Source organism: Netta rufina (assembly GCF_964035555.1).
Source record: "Netta rufina genome assembly, chromosome: 1".
Taxonomy (NCBI): domain Eukaryota; kingdom Metazoa; phylum Chordata; class Aves; order Anseriformes; family Anatidae; genus Netta; species Netta rufina.
This window is the reverse complement of record NC_140123.1, coordinates 68,213,698-68,235,016: the sequence shown is the minus strand read 5'-3', so window position 1 is coordinate 68,235,016 and position 21,319 is coordinate 68,213,698. Positions and strand designations below refer to the sequence as shown.

Below are 21,319 nucleotides of genomic sequence, written 5' to 3'. Positions count from 1 at the left end.
ATTTGCCAGAACTGGCTTCTTATGCAACCTACTAAGTTGGTCATACACATGCAGGAAAGGAGAGGTTTTGAATTCATAAACTAGACTAAGAAAAACTACTCTTTGCTGTACTTACTAATCTAATAATTTGACATATTATTTATCAGTATATAAAAGAAAAGTTACAGTCTGTAAATCAACATAGATTCTGGTAGCTCATGAGGTTTCTGCAGAAACAGCTGCCTTTGAAATGCTGGAAACAAAGGAACAGTTCATACTATCTTTCTGATGAATTTGTAATGCAGATTATCATTAAAGGATTATACACACCGAGAATAAATCCTTCCCAAGCATTTCTATGGAACCACTAATCTTGTTTGATAAAGGTTCTTACCCTTTGATCTTAGAAATCACCATTCCTATTTTCAAAGATTTGCTTTTTATAAGACCCAACATAATGCCAGTGACACACACATTTTCAAAAAGGACAGCAGTGGGTTTCTTCCAAAAGCAGGTTGCAAACACTGTATGAAGAAGCGAGTTGAAAGCATTTGTCATGCTTTTTTTTTTCCATACGTATTTCCTTTGTAAGCACTATTCCTAGTGCTTCGCAGGACAGAAATCCTAATAAGCAGTTAAGGTGTTAGCAATTTAAAACTTGTCCCATAATGAGTTCGACCCAAGCAGACTCACAGACCCATATGGACCTTCACATATCACTGAGTCTTTAATTACACATATGGATTGTTCAGGCACAGTTCTCTACAAGAATGGAGTCTAAGACAACTTCTTCTGTTGTGATTTAATAGCTGCAAATCACTACGTAATGATAATTCAATGATCATTATTTCTATCTTTTCAATTTTAAAAAATGTGTATTTATTTTTAAACATTAAAAAATTTTGTTTAGTCAACATAGGAAAAAGAAACGATCTGAATTTTTAGTTGACATTCCAAACTCCATTACTCAGTCTAGTACTAATAAGTCAAATACTTGTTAAACTGTCCGTAATGTAATTACGTAGGAAAACAGGTTGTGGGGTTTTTCGTTTTGTTTTTAAATGAATAGTCACCAAAAGCACAGCTAGTCTCTATCCAGTATTCCAGATATTAAAATACAAGCAGTATTTTATCCTAACTGGAAGCATACATTTAGTCAGAATCCCCTGCCTCACTGTAACTCTCCTTAAAATGAATATAGCCTTGTCCTGTTTTACAGTGCTTTTAAAAGCTGACTTCCTTAATACAAAATAGACCACATCCAGAAAGATTAGAGAGTTTGGAATAAGAGTTCTTTCCCTACTTCCAACTATTTCTCTGTGTGTGCGTCTCTCTCACACACCAGGTTGGCAATTTCCCAGTCTGAACTGGGATCACAACAGCTTCACGTTAAAGTGATGTGGCCTGTAGACTTTCAATGTCATATTGAATTCAATATTCGATGAAAAAGAACATCGAGATTGAAATAGCTGATGCCATTTTTCATGTGAGCAAATGCATTACCAACTTGATATCCTGCCATTATGTCTAAATAAGCGTATTTTTATCTACCAGCAGCATTTGAGATTCAGAAGCAGGATTTCAACACCAAGCTTTCCCCTCAGGACAGCAGGCTGCACGCCATCCTTCCACGTCAGAACCTCCAGAGGCGACCACCTCTTCTCATTACCCAGCCTAACACTGAACAGGACCTTTGCCAACGCCCTTCAGCTGTGGACAGGTGCCAGGACAGTGGCACTCGGAAGTTATTTCACACAACCTGATGAAATAAATATGAGTGCGTCCAATTAATTTGATCAATCTGTCGCAATACCCAAGGGAAGAGTTAACTACAGAGAAGACTTCATAGTGCAGTAATGGCAGGATATCTGGAACAGTCAGAGAATTGCTCTAGCCTAAGGATCTTCCAAGCACTATCAATAAATTCAGCCAGTAACTGAAGAGTGATGGAAAAATCTATTATCGACTGAGATCCACTTTTGAGGAAGAAGGCATTTACTGCCTGATAAAGTAAGACCTATGGTCCTCTTTATCGACCTACGGGACATGAGACTGCTGCAAACAAGTATGAACAACAGATAATATAAAGGAGACCTTGTCTTCTCCAAGAACCTTAAAGAGGATGAGACAAACCCTGATTAATCAAAAGGAAATCATCCATGAAAGAAAGTGTAACTGTTCTTCAGGCTTGCATTGAAGATCGTCTGGTAGATACCAGTTTGACCTTGGAATAGCTATGAAGAACCTGGCTCGTGGTGTCAGTGCTATTTGCATCTATTGAAAGGAAATGTCACTGGTGATCCCAATCAAAGCAGCACAACCTGTAAGAAAACAACAACGAATGCTTCTGTCTGCTAAATTAGAAGGCGTTAACACTCCTTCGCAAAACTTTCAAGATTGAAGATGAAATAATCCCTAGGAGTTTGGAACCAGAGAAAAAAAGAAGCAAAAATTAACATTTCAAGAACGAATCCCCTTAAAGATGCCAAATTGTGATAGTCCACGGCCAAAGAGTTAACACCGCCAGCCAAAAAGATGCATCTTATCAATGAATCGTGGAGCTTCAAAAACAAGTTTGTCTTGTTAAGTAGATCTCTGAGGACTAATGAAAGGCGTAAAGAGGAGTGGTTATTTCAAACATCAGCAGTTCAAATCTTTCCTGCCCATTCTTTCTTCCTAGTCATAAGATATTATTGATTTCAGAGAAAGCAAGAACACGTGGCACGAGACATCCTCCTTTTTTCATTCATACTAGATCAAGACCAAGGATTCGCCCAGCTCAGCATCTTGCTTCCAACATCAGCATCAGCCAAAAATGGATACATAGAAAAGAGTACAAATGGGACAAGCACGCACAGTGCTTCCTCCTGCTTCCATCCATGCTCTGACTGCCTTCAGTTCAGGTTACTTCCTGAGACACGTGTGATTTTGTATACTTAATATTCCTTGGTAGACCCCTTTTCCATGTACCTCGCCAGTATTCCCTTGAGCCTACCTAACCTTTCAGCAGGAAAAAAAAAGATTTTAGCTTATGAAGTCTATGGTGTTTCATAAGCCCGAACTGGCAACATCTAAGGTTTAACTCATATATCAGCTATTTTGACGACAGACACACACAGCGCTTTGATGAATCTCTCTACAAGAAAACCTGGAGTGCATTGTGGAAAAAAAGTTTCAGAGTGTCGGTGTCTTTCTCAAATTTCCTGTTTTTTTAAGATGCTGCTCTACAATTGCTTAAAGTACCTTCTCTACTTTATGTGAGGCCATATTTCAAGTTTGCAATTATTCTAAGGTTTGTCTGAACAAACACTGTTATTCATAACAAACGCACAAAGAACCGCAGCAGCAGTGAACAAAAGTCCAATTTTTTTTTATTGATTTTATGAGTGAGGATGCACATAGCAAAGCAGTAGAATATATTAGCTAGCAGAGAAAACAAGGGGTTAGAATGCTCTCCTTAATGGCTAACCAACTGTCAGAGGAAAAGATTTCTAGTTTTAAGAACCAACTCTTTCATATTGTTAAAACCTATCCATTTAATACCTTCAAGCATAGAGAAGGGGAACTCCTTCTCAAAATGTCAGGAAAACCATGGCAGTACGGAACAAAGGTCTATCTGCACCAAAAGTTATGTGCTATCTTAGCCAGCAGTAGATGCTCAGGAAAAAAAAAAAAAAAAAAAAAGTAATTAACAGGGTATGTACAGAACAAATCTTTCTTCCCTGCATACACCTCCCAGTTCTCAGCAATTAACAATTTATAATTGCAAGGCCTGAGTAGCATCCATATAATTAGATGCAATAACTCCTCCTGTGTCTGTTCTCTGTGAATTTGCTTAATGCCTTCCAGAACCTTTTTACTCACTTGTATTTCACGATATCCAGTAGCAAAAACACTCACAATTTAGCTACACACTCTATAAAAAATGTTGTCTTCATTTCAGATTTTGCCTCTTAATTTCATTTAGAGGCATCCAGATTGCATCCCTACCACAACAAACAGAGACTTAGTTCAAATCCACATATATGTATATAAAATCTAAACAAGCAGTAACAGTGAGTCCAAACAGGACTGGAGCTTGGTTGATGCACAGGCACAGTAAGTGCACAGGTGTTTTGCATCAAACCACTGAATGAACAAGACATGGTAAAGGCAGAAGAAGCAAAAATGTTGAAATGAATTTCAGGCAACTACATTCCATTGCAAAGCATGGGATTCTTCTCCCATTTTATTTTCTGTCCAACTCTTTCCTGAAAAAGCTTCTCTACACTTACTGGAGACGTCACTTAAATTATAAGTTTTTCATAGTTTGCCACTGAACACTAGTCTTATCCCAGTTTCCATGACGTTCCCACCACAAGTGAGCAGAAGTGCTCAACACTGGACTTTGGCAAAATAAAGCACTTCAAAATAGCAGCTGCTATACAAAATTAAACTGTATGCATCAACATTGACACTCGGCTGATGAGCACTTCATTTTTGTATTACGTATCTCCATGTGGAGTAGAAAAAAAACAACCCCCCCACACAAAAAGCAGGTGAAATGATGGAATGTTACGATACCATGTACAAGCAGTGCAGTTGAGCAACCTGATCTAGTAGAAGATGCCCTGCCCATGGCAGGGGGGTTGGAACTAGTCTGTCATTAAAGGTCCCTTCCAACTCAAAACATTCTGTGATTCTATGATTTTCTTGTTCTGGAAGCTTAACTTTTTTAACAAGCTGTAATTTCCAAGATGCAAGTTGAAATGCTCTGCAAAATGCACAGGTTTAGTGCAGCTGACCCTGCTTTGAGCAGGGGAGGGGGCTTGGACTAGATGATCTCCAGAGGTCCCTTCCAATCTTTGTTAGCCTGTTGGATATTCCCTCAGCAGACTAAACATCTGTTCAGATTAAATTTCTATTTAAGTTGTCATTAAGAGTTGGTTTTAGGAAGAGAAGCACCAATAGACAAAAGATGGCACTAAAACTATCAAAATACTATAAATTCAGGAAGGGAAGCTGCAGGGAAAGCAGTGAAGAATTGAGACAGCAACTGTACAGGACCTTCTAAACAATGTGGTTTATCTCGTCTGTCAGCTTGCCCAGATCTTAATTCTTAAATGATTAGCTACTACAAATCAGTCTTAACTTATTCAAGAAACAACACCCTCCACCCCACCCTCCCCCCCAAAAAAGAAATTAGTAATTTAATTGCTTATGCATTTCAACAATTTTATCTGATCTTTCACCATCCTTGTAGAATACGGGTGGAGTATTTTTACAATGTAATTTAAATAACAAGCAATGCAAAACTGAACAACTTCCAGAAAAGGCAAAGTAAACCTGTGTTTGACTTGAAATGGTGAAAGTACATATGAATATAATTACCTATATACAAGACCTTAAACTTCACCTAGGAAAAATCATCCACTAAAATAGCATTTAGACATGTTTTTGAAGATTTATGCAGTGAAAAAGCCCTAAGGACTAGAAGTGCAGCAGTGGTTTCCAGTGGTTTCAACAGTGTAAGGATATAAACAAAGCCTGTGGAAAAAGGTAACAATATCTGCTAAAGTTCAACCAATACAGCTGAAAAAGATTATTTCAGGAATACAGTTTCTGCTTTCAGATCTGAAGCAGCAGTTTCAAGTTAAACACGGGAACAAGGAGAACAAGGTACAAAGAAAAAAAAAAAGTCTAGTGGACAGGGTTTCACAATGCGAAGCCTTTCACAGCAATAGCAGAAATACAAGTTTATTCTTCTATCACTCCACTCTCATTTGTCCCTACCCTTGTATCCTGCATGCCACCTCCTCAGTCATGAAGGCACCAGTCCCTAGGTGTTGTGCTGCCACAGCACCACATCAGAGAGCAAGTTCAGATTTTAAGAAGGATAGCCAGAACAAAAAGTCAAGGGACAACTCAAAACAGCACATTTAGGTGGAAGTCATGTTAACATCATATAGCTTTCAACTAACTTTGTAATGTATTACAGACAAAGCCGCCTTTGTAGAGTCTGAAAGAAAGCAGAACATGTGGCCTGGAAACCTGGGGAAATCTTTGCGTGTCCTTGGGTGAGCCTGTAAATCATTGAAAAGGTCTAGAAGGTCTATTTTTTCCAGTCAAACGTAGGTAGCAATTGTGTACAATCAAAAGCACACTTCAACGAACTGTGTCGTTTACTTGGAGGTCAGAAGAAATTTGTCCTCATTGTCTTTAGGCCAAGGCAGACCACAGTAGTAAAATTTGAGAACATTGTCCTAAACTTGCTTATTAATACAGTGTTAATTCAGTCAATCATCCAGGTACAAAGTCACCTGTAAGGCTTCTGAACTCAGACTATTACTGCTACTTTTCATCTCACAAATGGATGCTCTCGATGTTACTGGTGAGAACAGTGATGTTGCCTTATGAGAAACATTAGATAGTTACTGTGGCCCTGGAGCATCTCAAAAGGTACCTTAAAGAGAAGTATCTCAGTCGTTCAAACCTAGAGCTTGAGAAAAAAGCACAATTTCATCTTTCTGTTGAGACACTAAGTTTGTCTCAGGTCCATGGCAGGTTTCAAACTCCTGTCAAAATTTTTCTCTGACATCTAAGAAATGTTTTATATATCCCATGTGAAACTTTGCTAGCCATTACCATGACAAGAGGAATGTAAAGTCCTGTGATGATGCCCAGTATCAACACTCCACACTCTTCAGATGCTAAAGATGCTGAGAACACAGCAGCAGTTTACATAGGTACTTATAACTGGTATACAAACCTGCCCTCTAGTTACAAGAGCTAACATTATAACTAGAAACTGCGGTCATCTTGACTGGTTTTAAATCCAAAACAAAGGTTACCACCTGTGCAGGCCCTTAAAATTACCAGGTGATGATTAAATTATTTAGCAAAACAGCCTTGTTTAGCTTTAATTTATTTAATATATACCCATTCATACATACGTATACATGTGTATGTTTATGCTAGGATTACATGTGAAACAACAGTCTAAGACTTAATAAGCAATGTGTGAGAAAGCGTAGCACACGGACTGGTGCTCCAAGAGCAAATGGCTGGACAATTACTGCCCAATCAGATGTAATCAGTACTATGCAATATTAGCAAAATCCTTTTGCATAGCTCTGTGTGTCTTCTGATTCTTTCTGAAATGATTTGCCTTTTTGATATTCTTGGTCAAATCAAGGACTTGTGGTCTTTCCAATATACATTGATTACTGTTTGTACAAAAGGCTGTGCTAAGCACAGTCGCTGATTAATGAAGTGGACTGACAATAATTTGTGATAAATTTAGAACAAGTCTAAGATGCACTTTCTTTGTGGTAAATGAGATCTCATATGAAAAAATATCTTGTTTAGATACCAGAAAAATATTTTAATTTCTCTCATACATATTTATGTCTGTTGTTCCACTATTATGTAAAGTATTTCAAAACCTTGTTTCCCTTGTTATTTGCAATCCCTATGAAAAATAATAATAATAATAAAAAACTGGACAGTCATTTTCATGTGGAGTTCACAGTTCCTTAAACCCAGAGCCTATAGTTTCTTCAGAAAGGAGGTTTTCATGCAAACCAGTTTGGTGAGAGATGAATCGTTTGTTTAAATCATCTGAGGAGCATCTGAGCTAACTACACAGTCAAGGGGAATAAAAAGATTTTAAGTATAGACATATAATGATTCATGCCTATTTATTAGTCATCCTAATTAATCCCTGCAAATTATTCTGCAATAAAATTATTTTAACAAATTGGAGAACACAGACATATGTCAGTTACTGGGACAATTGCACAGTTTACTGTCAAGCAATTCTAGTAATTATTTAAATTGGTGATTAGGTATCACATCAACCGAGATATTTTAGAATTCCTTGAACTTTCAGTATGGAGATTTACTGTGTATGATCACATTACTGAGAAATATCCATACAGTAAATGAATATGCAGATCTCTTTATTTAGCAACCATAGTGCACCTATATTTACTAGCTTATCTGTTTACAATGTTCATGCTGTTTGCAGAAGGCCATTAGCTGTAATTTTCAAGTTGGGTTCCAGAAAAGTCAATTTTGTGAGAAAGAAGTGAGATAGAACTGCTAAAAGAAATAAATTAGTCATTAAAGAAGTTTTAGGGTGCTTAGCGCAAAGAAACTGTCGTTTATGACTGTCTCCCAGCAATGCTTATTACACACAGTCAATTCAATTTCTCAGTTTGAGTCAGCAAGAAAATCCTCGTGTAATCCTTCCAAAATACCACTTTTCACGTAGTTCTCTTGGAAAAATAATTTTGTAAACTGTTACTTTTTTGTTGTTGGTGGTGGTGGAATAGCTTATATTCTGTATAGCTTATACAGAAACCACAAATAGTAGTTTTAAAATTATTAGTAAAATTACCTAACCTCATACTACGAACCATTTCTTGTTGTATTTGAGCTGCACGAATGTTCAGCAGAGGCCATACCATTTTTCAGAAGCTTTTGCCATCATCTTTAATAGAGGCATGGTTGATCAAAGCCCTAATGTATTTTTGAATAGCCTACATTAATGCAACCGTTAATGCTAATAACAGTCTAACACATTTTAGACTAGGAAACCCCACAGTCAAAGCTATTTTAAGAGAAAAAGCCCTTCCTTTTGTTTAAGAACAAACAGAAGTCCATGAAGGGAACAGATTTTCCTTCAAGTAGCCAGAGAAAATGCTTATTAAACCTACACAATCCATCTTGCAAAAGGAAGCTGAAAAATACAGCACAACCCAGAAAAAAAAACATAGCACAGTTCAGGATAAAGTATTTACCATATTATTCACTGAAAGAGTTTCCTGTAGCAATTACAGAACAAACTATGAGATATTGAACTTAAGGAAATATAAAGCATGGTAAAAGGAATAGAAAAGCAAAGGAGACAAAATCGGATGGAGAAATTGGATGGAAAAAGAAATGCAAAGCTAGGGAAAGGTTATAAGGGGACAAGAATCCAAACCTAGGCTCTTTGGATTTTCCCAAACATTCATGGCTTGCTATGCCCATAGCAGACATGGGAGTAAGCACATCAAACAGCCATCTCCAAAAGATGCAGAGGGTCCCACTCTACAGTAAAACACAGAAGTCTACGGAAAACTCAAGCATACCTACATGGTTTGTCTAAGGTTACAAGGAAACTTGTTCATTTGGGGTTGAGGTGGGGATTCTCTTCACTCCTACTCTAAGATTTGTAGAAGACTGAGAATCCAATGCTAACACACAGTCTTCACAACTCAGACCTCCTTAAGCAAAACAACAGGAAACTTTCAAGGTTTAAAAGTTTTAAACCTTAAATAAAATTATGCAATAATTTTATGCAATGAAATTATTCCGAACAGTACACAGAAGGAAAGCCATTGCTCCAGTGATTCCTAAATGAATTCTGATCACTTGATATTCTCAACCAAAAGATGTTTTAAGAGCATTTTCTGCAGAAAAACATTACCTATTAGACTGATGGTTTTTGAGTGACTCACTGTCAGAAAAAAAAAAACAAGCCAGAGCGATTTATATTAGAAGACTGTAAGGGTCAGTCTCGGGTACAGCAAAAGAGTTTATAAACTTCTAAAATAAAGGTTTAAAATCTGTTGTTAATAGAACTAGATGTATTAGCACACTGTTTTCTCACTTAATCATCGCTGAAAAGACACTGGCTCACAAGATTAAAATGGTGTTCACAGTTATAACTAGAGGACTCAAATTTTCCTCTGTGGGATTCACAAAACACTGATTGAACAGAGCACTACATGGTTAGATGGCTGAAGGTCAAACATATATAAAAAAAATCCCCCATTCCATGCCAGACTCTTAAGAAAAAATAAATATATACAACACTCAGCAGCCAGCAAGATTACTTCTGAAAGCAGTCTATCATTTTCCTTAAGCTTTCAGCTAAATCAAGAGTCAAACTGACCAAACAGTCCAAATGAAAACTGTTTGAATTAGTCCATCTAAAAGGTCTGGACTTTTAATGTCCAGGAAGTCCAAAAATAAAATCAGTAACAATCTGTACCCAACTTCCCCAGCTGCAGCACCAACCCGAGGAAGGACTGACTAAAAAGGAGCACGAAGACAAAGGGAAAAAAACTCCCTACCATACCATAGACCCTTAGCCACTATGCTGATATTGAAGGAATAAGATAATTAGGACATATTAATCATTATATAAAACATCAGAAGATGTGCAAAATGAGCAGTCCACCAAATCCATGCTCACTTCATAAATAGAAAAGGTTGGGCTCTCCACAATTGTTTATTTCAGAGAAACAAGACTTTTCCTTAAATGTAAAGGAGATGGAGGCATAGACAGTCATCTGTCTATATTGCAAAGAAAAAGAAGGTCCTCATCAATTCCTGAAAGGAATACTCATGATTAAAGGCAGGTTAGAAAGCATATAAAAATATTTATGTGATTACCTCTCCTATAAAGACAACCATAACACAATCCAGTTTTTCTTCAGGGGACAGCTTATCAATAAGGGAGTGGAGAGTTTCTGTAAGATAAGACTTGACTTTTCGTTTCACTGTAGGTATTCCCATTACAATGGAAACTGAAATCAAACAAAAACAGAAACTTACTTTCAGTAATTTCATACACAAGAATGAAAAAGCAAAAAGCTCGTCTCATAATAAAGCATTACTTAAGAAACGCAAAGAGTTAAAAGATTGAGATAGCAGTAATTTAAAATAGTTTAAAAATATAACACCCATCAACAGGAACGTGATTAACATAATCACCACCAATGCTCAGAGCACACACATCGCAAACAAAAAAAAAAAAAATGTAATCCTAGACGTGCCAGGCTATTGCAGAGGTAATAATCAACAACCATGATATTAATCAGGTAAGGCTGCACCACGACTCACAGAATGATTAACCTCCCTAACCTAGTTTTATTTTCAAGCTGGCACAATCATTCTTCACAACTCAAGTATTTATTTTTAACTCCTCAGAAGCCTTTTAAAGTTGTACTGGTGAACTCTTACTTCCCTTGCGTGAGATTTTGGTTCTTCCAGAAAAATAAGCTCAGGTCATCAGGATAACCCAAGAATTCCATACTCAAACCTCTCATCCCTGTTAAAAGTACCTCAGATGCAAAGCACTCTGGCCCATAATACAATGCTATTAACCCCATCTTTCAGATGGCCATTCAACTCCTAGGTTCCTTAAATTTCACCATAGTCTTCTTTCTTCCTCACTCCACTCTGCACACAGGGCTGGCAACCTCCTGCAAACACAGCAGGTATCAACAGGAACACAATAAAAGGATAGACCAGCCCCCAGGAAGTCAGTGCTCTGAGCCATCTGTGTGAAATTATTTACCAGATCATAAATATATAAAATCAAACAACTATTAAAAATTTTGTTTATCCTTACTCACAGCACCTGCTTCACCTAGCAACTATACATCAGTGAGTTCTGATCTTATAAAACAAACACTCAGAAAGCATCATGATCATGAAAGGAGAAGACAGGAAAATAAATTAGACTCAATTTTCTCCCTCTTTTTAGGGAGACTAACAGAAACTCCAGTTTCTGTTTTCTAACTTCAAACTTCTGTCATATATTCCTAGTGGAATATAATACAGGCTTCACTTAAAACAGTAAAGGAGTATGAACATTTGCCTTCCTAATTAACAACTTTGAAACAAATGGTGTTTATAGTCAGAAAAATAACCTCATGGCTTGAGCCCACACACTTGACACAGAGGCATGCCTGTGGATTCACTGGTGGGGCCTTCGTGCTTGGAAACACATACATGTGCTTTGAGGTACGCCAGCTTGGTTTGGCTTCAGCCTAACTATTTTCTAGAGCTATAAGAGTGGGATTCAGTGGAGCTATCCTAATGACCAAAGCTCAGAATTTGGGAGGATTAAAAAGAAAAGGGGATCAATGGCATTGCAGCACAATATTTATTTCTTCCCCTCCAACCAATGTCCACATTTTATTGACGCAATTTTGTCTGAATATCTTAGTGTGTCCAACTCCAAATTATACTTTAATTCATGACCAACTCTAAAACAATTATATCTATGCATGGTTATCACATAAATCTGAAAAAGCCCAAGGGGTATGTCCATTAGCAGTTCAGAAACTGTAACACTTTTGTGCTTTGTTCTCTTTTACTCAGTTACAAAAATTCACCCACACTAAGTGCTTCTTAATGCGGAGCTTAACATGGGGTGGGGCGTGACCGAGATTATGCAGAAAAGAGCAAAACTGAAGCCGAACTCCTTTCATCCTGGATTCAGTGTGAATTCTGAGAGATAGCAATATCACACAAGTTAAATGAGATGTCCTTGATCTACTAAGCAACGCCGTATGTTGTATTACAAGAACTAGAAATTCCTCCAGATAGAAAACATAAAACAAACACTATATCAGCTTACCTCCTGTCCTTCCAAGGCCAACCTGCACAGAAGGTTGAAGGCTTCCTTCATTTTTCAACAAATGAGGCAAATGGTAATAGATATTTGGCACTTGAAGAGATTTTTTACTTGTTAGTTCTTTTAACAATTTCAGTGTCTCATCTGCAAACACACATGAAGTCAGTCATGCAGAAAAAGAAACAATAAAAAGTTTTATGCAGTGGTAAATCATCTAAGATTCGCAGCTTGATCTTAACTGGAAAAAAAAAGGAAGAAATGATCCATTTTACTGAGGCACTGTATCTTGTGTACAAAGGAAATCTTTTCTCATTTTAAATTTGAATGTAAGCAATGGTCAAGATTAGTTTCCTTCAGATACAGTTCATACTCACCTCATCACACAAGATTTGCAGTGTCTAATCACAAAAGTAAAGAATGCTCAATTTATTTAGTGTTTTGTTAGTTTGTTTTCTCCAGCAGATCAAAATGGGAGGTCTGTTTACCTAGATTATTTTTGACATACACCTATAGAATCATCACCATGTAGAAATGCTACTGCAAATAATTCATTTTTCAAAACTCTAAACACATATTAGATAGATTGTCCATACAGACGCAAAATTAACATTAAATATATAATCAAGATTTTGCAATACATTTCTGCAATAAAGCATACACTGGTGTGAATTTAATTTATTCCACTAGATTATTTAAAATATTTCTTGCTTTCTCTGGAGAATACTGCCTCTCAGGATACCCAAGTGGTTCTCATAGAGTTGCAAATAACAGTTTCTTATGTGTTAATTTTCTTCCATCAAGTGTGAAAACAGCTCTCATTTCAAGCAAGCACACAATATGATATGATAGCACATGGGCCTTTAAAAACTTAGTATCGTAAGGTTCATAAGTTAAGTGAGAAACTGGACTCAAGGTTTCCAAGAAAATCTGACTTGCGCAGAAGTGCCTAAAGTAATTCCATAAATGTCACTTCTCTCAGATTCTGAGCATAACTACAACAAAAACAGAAGGGTTGCCTGCTCGCTGTCTTTTGGTTTGCTAGGAGGATTTGTTTGTTTGAGTTGTGGTGAGTTTTGCTTTTTTGTTTGTTTGTTTTAAAGGGGGGAAGGGGCAATGAAACAAATCATAGCACTTTGATCTTGAAAAATGCTTTGAAAATAGATGCCACAAGTAGAGATGCTAATTTTGATAGATTCCAATACAAGTTTTCATTTTATGCTAACATTTCCTTTAGTTTCAACAAAAAAAAAAAAAAAAAAGAGCCTAGAAGTCCCTCAGAATATGACCCTCTTTGTATGGATGAATAATGATTTACATAAAACAATCCAGAATTCTTCCAGATTCAAAGACAGCAACTAGTACAAAGTATTTTGTATACTTAAGTACATTAAACTTAGTAAAGTCTATCTAATCCTAAATTGTGAGGACAAAGCTCGGGAATTCAGACTTCAGCTGACTCCCAATCACAGTTCCACATCAAAAAAAAAAAAGGATGATCCACAGGCAGTTTGGATCCAGAGATGGTAAAATGTTAAAAATGTGAATCAGTAACTTCAACTGCATCAGAAGAGAATAATTCTCTATGACTACCATGCACATAAGCAAACTAATTCATTTTTTTAGAAATGCATGTGGTAATACCACATTGTAAATCCAATTGTAAATCCAATTTACACAACTTCCTCTATAGTTGTTTACTTTAGCAGAAAGATACAGACAGAAGAGCAAGACAAGAATCACAGACTATGTCAAATGTAACCTTTCTGAATACCATTCCTGGAGATCCAGGGAACTACACAGTTCAGGGTGGACAGGCTATTAGTGTCTGAGCAATTCTTCTTAATATCAGCACAATATTAATCTCAGCACTAAGGGCCTACAATTATAGCTCTCAAAAAAATTATTTTTTTTAAGTTAAAGAAGATGGCAAGCCATTGCACAAATGCAACTAGACAACAGATTTTAAAACTTCTATCCAACTTCTGGATTTGCAAAAATCTTTGTTTTTCTTACCCTCACTAGGCCAACACAGTGACATTTCTGCAAATGACCAAATCAGACTTCTGGCCAGAAAGCTTATATTTATTTGTTATTCACTGTCCATCTAGAAATATCAGAGAAACTAAAGCAATTAGAACATAATTTTAAAAGCTAACTTTAATAAGTTGATGAGTAGTGTGAAGGCATTCTTTAATATTGCCAAACACAGCTCTTAATAGCATCAGCCTCAGAGATGGATAAAAAATACAGAAGACTCTACAAATGTAATACCTAATGACTAGTTATTAAAAAGGCCATTAGCTGTACATTTTACAAATCACAACCAATACTTTAGGTTGCCTGTATGCTTTTTAATCATCCATCTTATTTTAAAACATATTTTAATTCATTCAAGTTCATCCTTTTCATAAAGACTGTTTGCTCACTTTTCCCTTCAAGCTCTATTTAAAAAGTGAGGTAAGTTATTGTCCAAGTAAGCTAAATAAGCAACCAGAAGTTCCAAACTGAGCATGGAATCAGTATTCATTCTCTAAAGTTATAAGGATGAAGAGTGGGCGGCTCGCTAAGAATAGAAAATGGAAAAAGAAAACCAGCCAGCAGATACAACATATTACATAGCTTTGTTATTCGCACCACTGAACAATTTCACTCAGATTTCTCAGTATTAATTTCTTATTCTAGAGTAATAGAGAGATATTCATAGTCCATAGTTATTAAAAAAAAGCTCAATCACAGTATGTACCTGAAAAATTATTCAGTGCATTCTTACTTCCATTTGTTTCTGCTACTGCACGCCTGAACTGCTCCAAGATAGTATTCAGCTCCGAAGAGCGTTGCAGAGTCCGATGCTCAGCTATACGAAGACGTTCCTTCAAAGCATGAAATTCCCGTTGATATGCAATCAACTTTTCTACAGAGAAAAAAAAAATGATGCTGGTTATTTTGGGCAACAAATGACTACAGGGAGCTCCAACAAGGGACAGAGACTGCTCAGCTACGTAGCACATGAAATACAGCCAGCAAGGACACAGCCCAGCACAACCCTTCCTGAGTATTTACGCAACATACAGAGGAAAGAGTAACTGCACCGGGCAGGGATGCAAGGCAGGCGCTAAGGGATATGCTCCTCATCACCACGGCCACAGACAGGAGCAACCTTTAAGCTCCCATTACTCAACACCACAAGGCAATTCTGAGTCCCTTTTTTGGAAGGGATGCCCTGTTTTTAAAACAATCCCTTTGTTTTAAAAAGCATGACGGGGCAGTGCCTTAATAAAAGCACAGGTCATGTCTCTTGGAAGCCCTCTCTGAATACATTGTAAGAATGTCATTTTGGAAAGAAGACCAAAAGGGAGAAGGAAACACCAAAGTTCATTTGTTCACATCTTGCCTATGCTCTTATTACCCAAAGTAAGCATCTCCTTTCTGTGCATCTTTCCTTCATCCCACTGATCATTCCCCAAATCTCCTGCTTACCATCACTCTTCTTTAGCTGATCTACGGATATTGAACAGTGTATCTGAAGTGACTTTGTATCTTGTCATCAATATTGCAACCACACAGTTGCCATCCATAGAGTTACTGATTTAGTTTGTCACCTATTGCAGGGGTAAAGAAGCAGTTTTGCAAGCAATTTGCGTCTCTTCCTGTTGCTGCATTACAGCAATACATGGAATAATGAAGGAATTATGGTTTTCCCTTGTTAATTATGCTGCATTTCCTCCAACTTCTTTCAATTCACTTATTTCTTCTTTTGTAGTTGGGATGTACTGTTCTGATTATGTTTGGAAAACATATTAGCTAAAATGCCCTGTGTTTAGAAGAAAGAAAAATAAAAATATAGTTCACTACCTCTCAAAAACACTTCCCTTGCCAGCCTTGTTTTCCTTTTTTCATTAAAACCAAATGGTTATTGCTTTCGTGCCAACAAACCCAGAACACAGCTACGCTGGCACACAATGCAGTGCTAGGCACACTACACACTGACAAGTGAATCCAGCCTGCTGCTTGAAACTGGACCTGTTGCTTTAGTCAGCAGGATCGAGATGGCCAGGAAAGTTTTCTGGAATTTCTGGCAATGAGGGCATCCTTACTTGCCAATGATAACCCAAAGTAATCAAAGATTGCTTGGAGACATGTCTACAAGTTACAGTAAGGCTACAAAGCATTTTAGCAGCAAGATTGCTTGAAGACATGTCTACAAGCAACAGTAAGGTTACAAAGCATCTCTGCCCCTGCTCCCCAGGGGCTGCCCACAGGCAGCAGCTCTTCAAGCACTGCTCCCACACGGCTCCGTACCACGGGGTCCATCCATCCCCCAGGAGCAAACTGCTCCAGCACAGGTCCCCCACGGGTGGGCGGCAGCTCCCCCCAGACCCCCTGCTCCTGCGTGGGCTCCTCTCCATGGGCTGCAGCTCCGGCCCAGGGCCTGCTCCTGCGGGGACTCTCCATGGGCCGCAGCCTCCTCCAGGCCACATCCACCTGCTCCACCGGGGGCTCCTCCACCCATGGGGGGGCTGCAGCGTGGAGATCTGCTCCATGTGGGACCCATGGGCTGCAGGGGGACAGCCTGCTCCACCAGGGGCCTCTCCACAGGCCACAGGGGAACTGCTGCTGTGTGCCTGGAGCAACTCCTGCCCTCCTGCTGCACTCACCTTGCAGGCTGCAGGGCTGCTTCTCTCACATTTCCTCACTCCTCTCTCCCAGCTGCTGTTGCATGGCTTTTTTTTCCCCTTTCCTAAATCTGCTCTCCCAGAGACCCATCCAACATCCAAAGCAGCCTGTCACATCAGGTCTCCCTTCTTGCCTTTCTTTATGGTACAAGATAGCAGACAAACTTTAGCAGTAATGACCTTCCTACTTTGTCTAAAAGGCTGAACTCCTCTGTGGCAGAGCCTGTATTTCTCCAGGGAAAATAAAAGAGGACCCTGTGGTTCAGAAGAGCACCTCGAGATGAATTCATGTCTTCTTTCCTTTGCTTGAAAGAGTAATTTGTGGCAGGATTTTTTGCCTGGTGCTCTCCAGGCTCTTCCACCAAGCTAACACATCACGCTCAGCACTCTGGTGATTGTGGTGCTCCGAGGAGCAGCAGAGTCCAGGGGGAACAACTTATTTAGGAGTCAGTGGAGAACCGCAAGAGCTGCCTGCCACCTTCACCTAGCAAAATCTGTTACTACTAAACCCAGCCTGTATGCAGAAATTAAGATTTTTCTACCTTCCTAATTCAGGTGGGTAGCAAGAATTGGATTTTCAGGACCCTTGTAATTCCACAGCAACTAAAACCTTTAGTCCTAAAACCATGAGAAACTTAGAATCCAAATGAAAAGGCTGTTTTATCACGGGAAGGAATGAAAACCATAATGTTAAGAGCTACCAATAAAAATCGCTTACTGAAAACAGGGTACTTTCAAAGGAGGCAGTCATTATCCCATCTTCACATTATAATTAATGTCAAAAATAAAAAGTTAATTAGTTAATTTATTTTTTAAACAAATTTAAAATAACATAAATGGAAGTAAAGTTTTATTTTTGTAACTTATCACAGCAGCTCTTGAGCAAAGACCATTGAGAACTCAGGCTTCTAGCTGTGGCACCATGATATTGCTCCCAACAGAAGTATTAGCAAGTAGTTCTGGGGCTCCCAGTGAGCTGTACTGGTATTAAAGCTATATTACCTCAGACCTCAACAGTGAATTCCTTTAAGAAATACTAATTTTTTGCTTCAAAGTAGTCAACTTCTCAGAATTTCTTCAGCCAGATACATCTGGGTTAAGGAGGCTAAAAGACATGTAAACTCCTCAAATGCATCCTTTAAAAGTGAATGTATTACTGCTTTTGTTAGGTTACAATAGTATTGAGCCAAGTAAAATCAGAAAATGCTAATAAGATGCACATAATCGTATTTTAACCTATATGTATTATTCTAGTTATTTATGCAAAATGAAGTAAAATTCATTCTTTGTAAGAACTGAGGTAACACAAAACATTCACATCTCCGATACTAGTAAAGATGCATTATTCTTTTTGTGTATTTGGAGATTAACGTGGAAGTCAGTCTTTTAGTACTTGTTTTACAATATGACTCGCTGTGATTTGAAATAAAATGAATTAAATTTCAGTTTCTAACAGCACTCAGCTGTTTCTTTAAAAGGTATCCTTGCAGTACTTCAAAACCTAGATCAACTGCTCCGATACCCAGTTAAACGACAAAAAGCCACAACCGCACAACTGCAGCAACATCAAATATGATTTCATACTGAAAGACACTTGTGAAGGAGAAAATACTTCTTGGGATCTTACAGTATCACATTCGGTGGTCCCAACTCTGGAAAAGTAAACGTCCCCTTAAGGCAGCTAGAGTTTCTAAATACTCAAAAAAACTTGGAAAGAAAATAAATAAATCAAATCTCACTCCTAAGTACTTTGGCATAAGCCTACAAAACTAACTTTAAGGTCTTATTTTTATTTAAAACTTTGACTTCGCTCAAGTTTGTGTTTTTTTTTTTTCTTTCCCCTTTCCAAAATATGAATTCATTTGACAGCTTTTTTTCTTCACTTCTATTTACACGAACATTAGTAAAAATCTTTTCATCAAAAAGTTACGAGTTTGAGGTGAAGACACACGGTACTGTATTATATAGAGTCTCTCTTGTATTTTAAACCTCACTTCATTTCCTCCTCCTTGTGAGGAAAGAGAATTAGCAAATGACTGTACAAGTTTCTCCAGAAATTCAGGGCAGACTTTCTGAAATGTATGGCAAGCTGATTTATAAGTATTGTATATATTAAAAAAAAGTGTAGCCAATATTTCCAAAAGACATTTGACCATTTAATGTTTGATTGTTCAAAGGTTTCTCAAAAACTTAAAAAAAAAAAAAAAAAAAAAAAAAAAAAGAATTGATTTTCTGTCAAAAAGAATCAAACCACTTTTTCCATTGCTGTTATGGTGAAAAGAAAAATTCTGAATCCAAAACCACAAAGAAAACAGTCACAGAGACCAGCGATTACTGTTTTGGAAAAAATATGTTTGTGTTTCTACAATATTATAAATGACTTTTTTCTTCTAATGCTGAAACCTAGAATCATTTAACAAAACAGAGGAAGGAATTCAGACGGTAAGTTATTGGCCTTACATAGCTGATGGAAGAACCCCAAAACACATCTGATCTCTGACTAAACATCCCTCTTTAACAGCGGTGGTAGCAAATGTCAAATGTTTAGTCTCCAATAGCTTAAGCACATATATATTCATAATTTTTAGGATGCTATACTATTTTACATTGAAATGAGAAGGTGATGCTTTTCCGTACTTTGTTCTGGAAGCCAAAAAGACCAAATAAAAATAACTGGCCCTTACACTTCAAATAAGAATACTCTTGTTAAGAAATTACTTGAGCACTGAAAGCATTAATTCTTCATCATTTTCCTTTAAACTCTAGTACTTTCAGCAAAACCCCAGAAGCTAGAACTTAAATATTTTAGCTGGCTTGATGCTGTGCGTTTCTTGGAAAATTAACACTACTTCAACTCATTCTGTAGTTTGTTTTCTCAACTTTTTTTTTCCCCCCTGTTGCAAGATGTTCTTCTAAATATGCTAACCTAGAATTCAGACAAGCTCACTCGAACGTTGATGAAATATTTTGAAAATTAAAAATGCAAATCAAACCGCTTCTATCAACTGCGAAGGTTTGCAAGTTTCAGGCCAGAGATGGAATTTCAGTTCTCGGCCTACTCTTTCTCCTCTGGGTTATTTATGGTTTTCCTATTAAACTACTGTGAAAAGTAGTCATCCCCACAGGACAACATTACCCCAAGTAACAAACACAATCAGTTCTCCTCTTTGCCACATTCTTGATTACATCATTTGATTTTTGCATCAAATTTAGAGAGCTCATAAGCCAAGTTTTAAACCAGATGCCAATTTTCTAAACTCAACATGGAATTTCTGAATATCTTATCATACATCTAGTTTCTTCATTTTGTTTTCTGTACTACACTTGCAATCTGTTTGCGTGCTTCAACACATGATTTCTAAGAGCAAAGTGAGCTCTCCCTTTGGATTAAAAAAATAGTATCGAAGTAAAGGAACAAGAAAATATCCTATACTTTGAATTTACAAAAGCATTTTGCTGATTACCTCAGCACTAAAATAGCTACAGAAGTATGTATTGTAGGTAAATTACCTTTACTGGCAGAATGCTCAGTGTATTGTAATTCCAAATAGAAAACATACTGAGCCTACTGAGATAGTGAAAATATCCTGGGAATACAAGTTAAGCAATTCTATGGATATTCAACTTCAGTGCTCTTAAAACCATCAACAGCTCTTAGTAGTGTTTTTTTTTGTTGTTGTTGTTAGTTTTCACATTAAAAAAAAAAATCTAAAAATGTTAGTAAGGGAATTACTTTGATATTTACTTTGGGTACACTCAAACTGTCAGAGTGTAGTAAGGGCACCTATAGCATCATCAAAATGCTGCCATGACTGCCTTTTTGTTTGCCATAAACCACTGAAAAAGGAAACACAGCTGGGTCAGTGCTGAAGAAAGAACCTATGTACTTAACCTTCAATCACAATGCACACTGGAAACCCATATATTAAAACCCATATATATGTTGGCATCAATCTTAAAACACTGAAAGTAGAGTTGAACAGGATCCCTCGTCAAAACCTTGGTATTATTAAAACAACAATCGCTGGAACGTACCCAAGTCACTACTCAGAAGTCTGCAGAACTACTTGATCCAACAGGCAGGTTGTGGCTGCAATTTAGTATTGTTGAGAGCATGCGAGTACAAGACCAAAGCTGCACGTCTGCTGAAATGAGAATTCAGATTTTGTTCACATATCTTTGGCAGAAGCAGAGGAGGTACAAAGAGCAGTACATATTTAGATGATGCGCATGCACCACCTTTGTTAATGTTGCACTGGAGAAAGGAGAT

The 21,319-nt window shown here is 37.5% G+C and overlaps 1 protein-coding gene across 3 annotated transcripts in view; it reads right to left on the bottom strand.

Moving 5' to 3' along the window:
• The window catches only part of MGAT4A (alpha-1,3-mannosyl-glycoprotein 4-beta-N-acetylglucosaminyltransferase A), a 68,469-nt gene that overhangs the window by 27,194 nt on the left and 19,956 nt on the right, over window positions 1-21,319 (bottom strand). For all 3 annotated transcript variants that reach the window (XM_084297751.1, XM_084297753.1, XM_084297752.1), the window contains 3 exons: window positions 15,120-15,287; window positions 12,380-12,520; window positions 10,405-10,538 (listed from right to left, as the gene is read on the bottom strand). In XM_084297751.1, coding sequence (XP_084153877.1) covers window positions 10,405-10,538; window positions 12,380-12,520; window positions 15,120-15,287 — 443 coding nt within the window. The remainder of the gene's footprint in view (window positions 1-10,404; window positions 10,539-12,379; window positions 12,521-15,119; window positions 15,288-21,319) is intronic.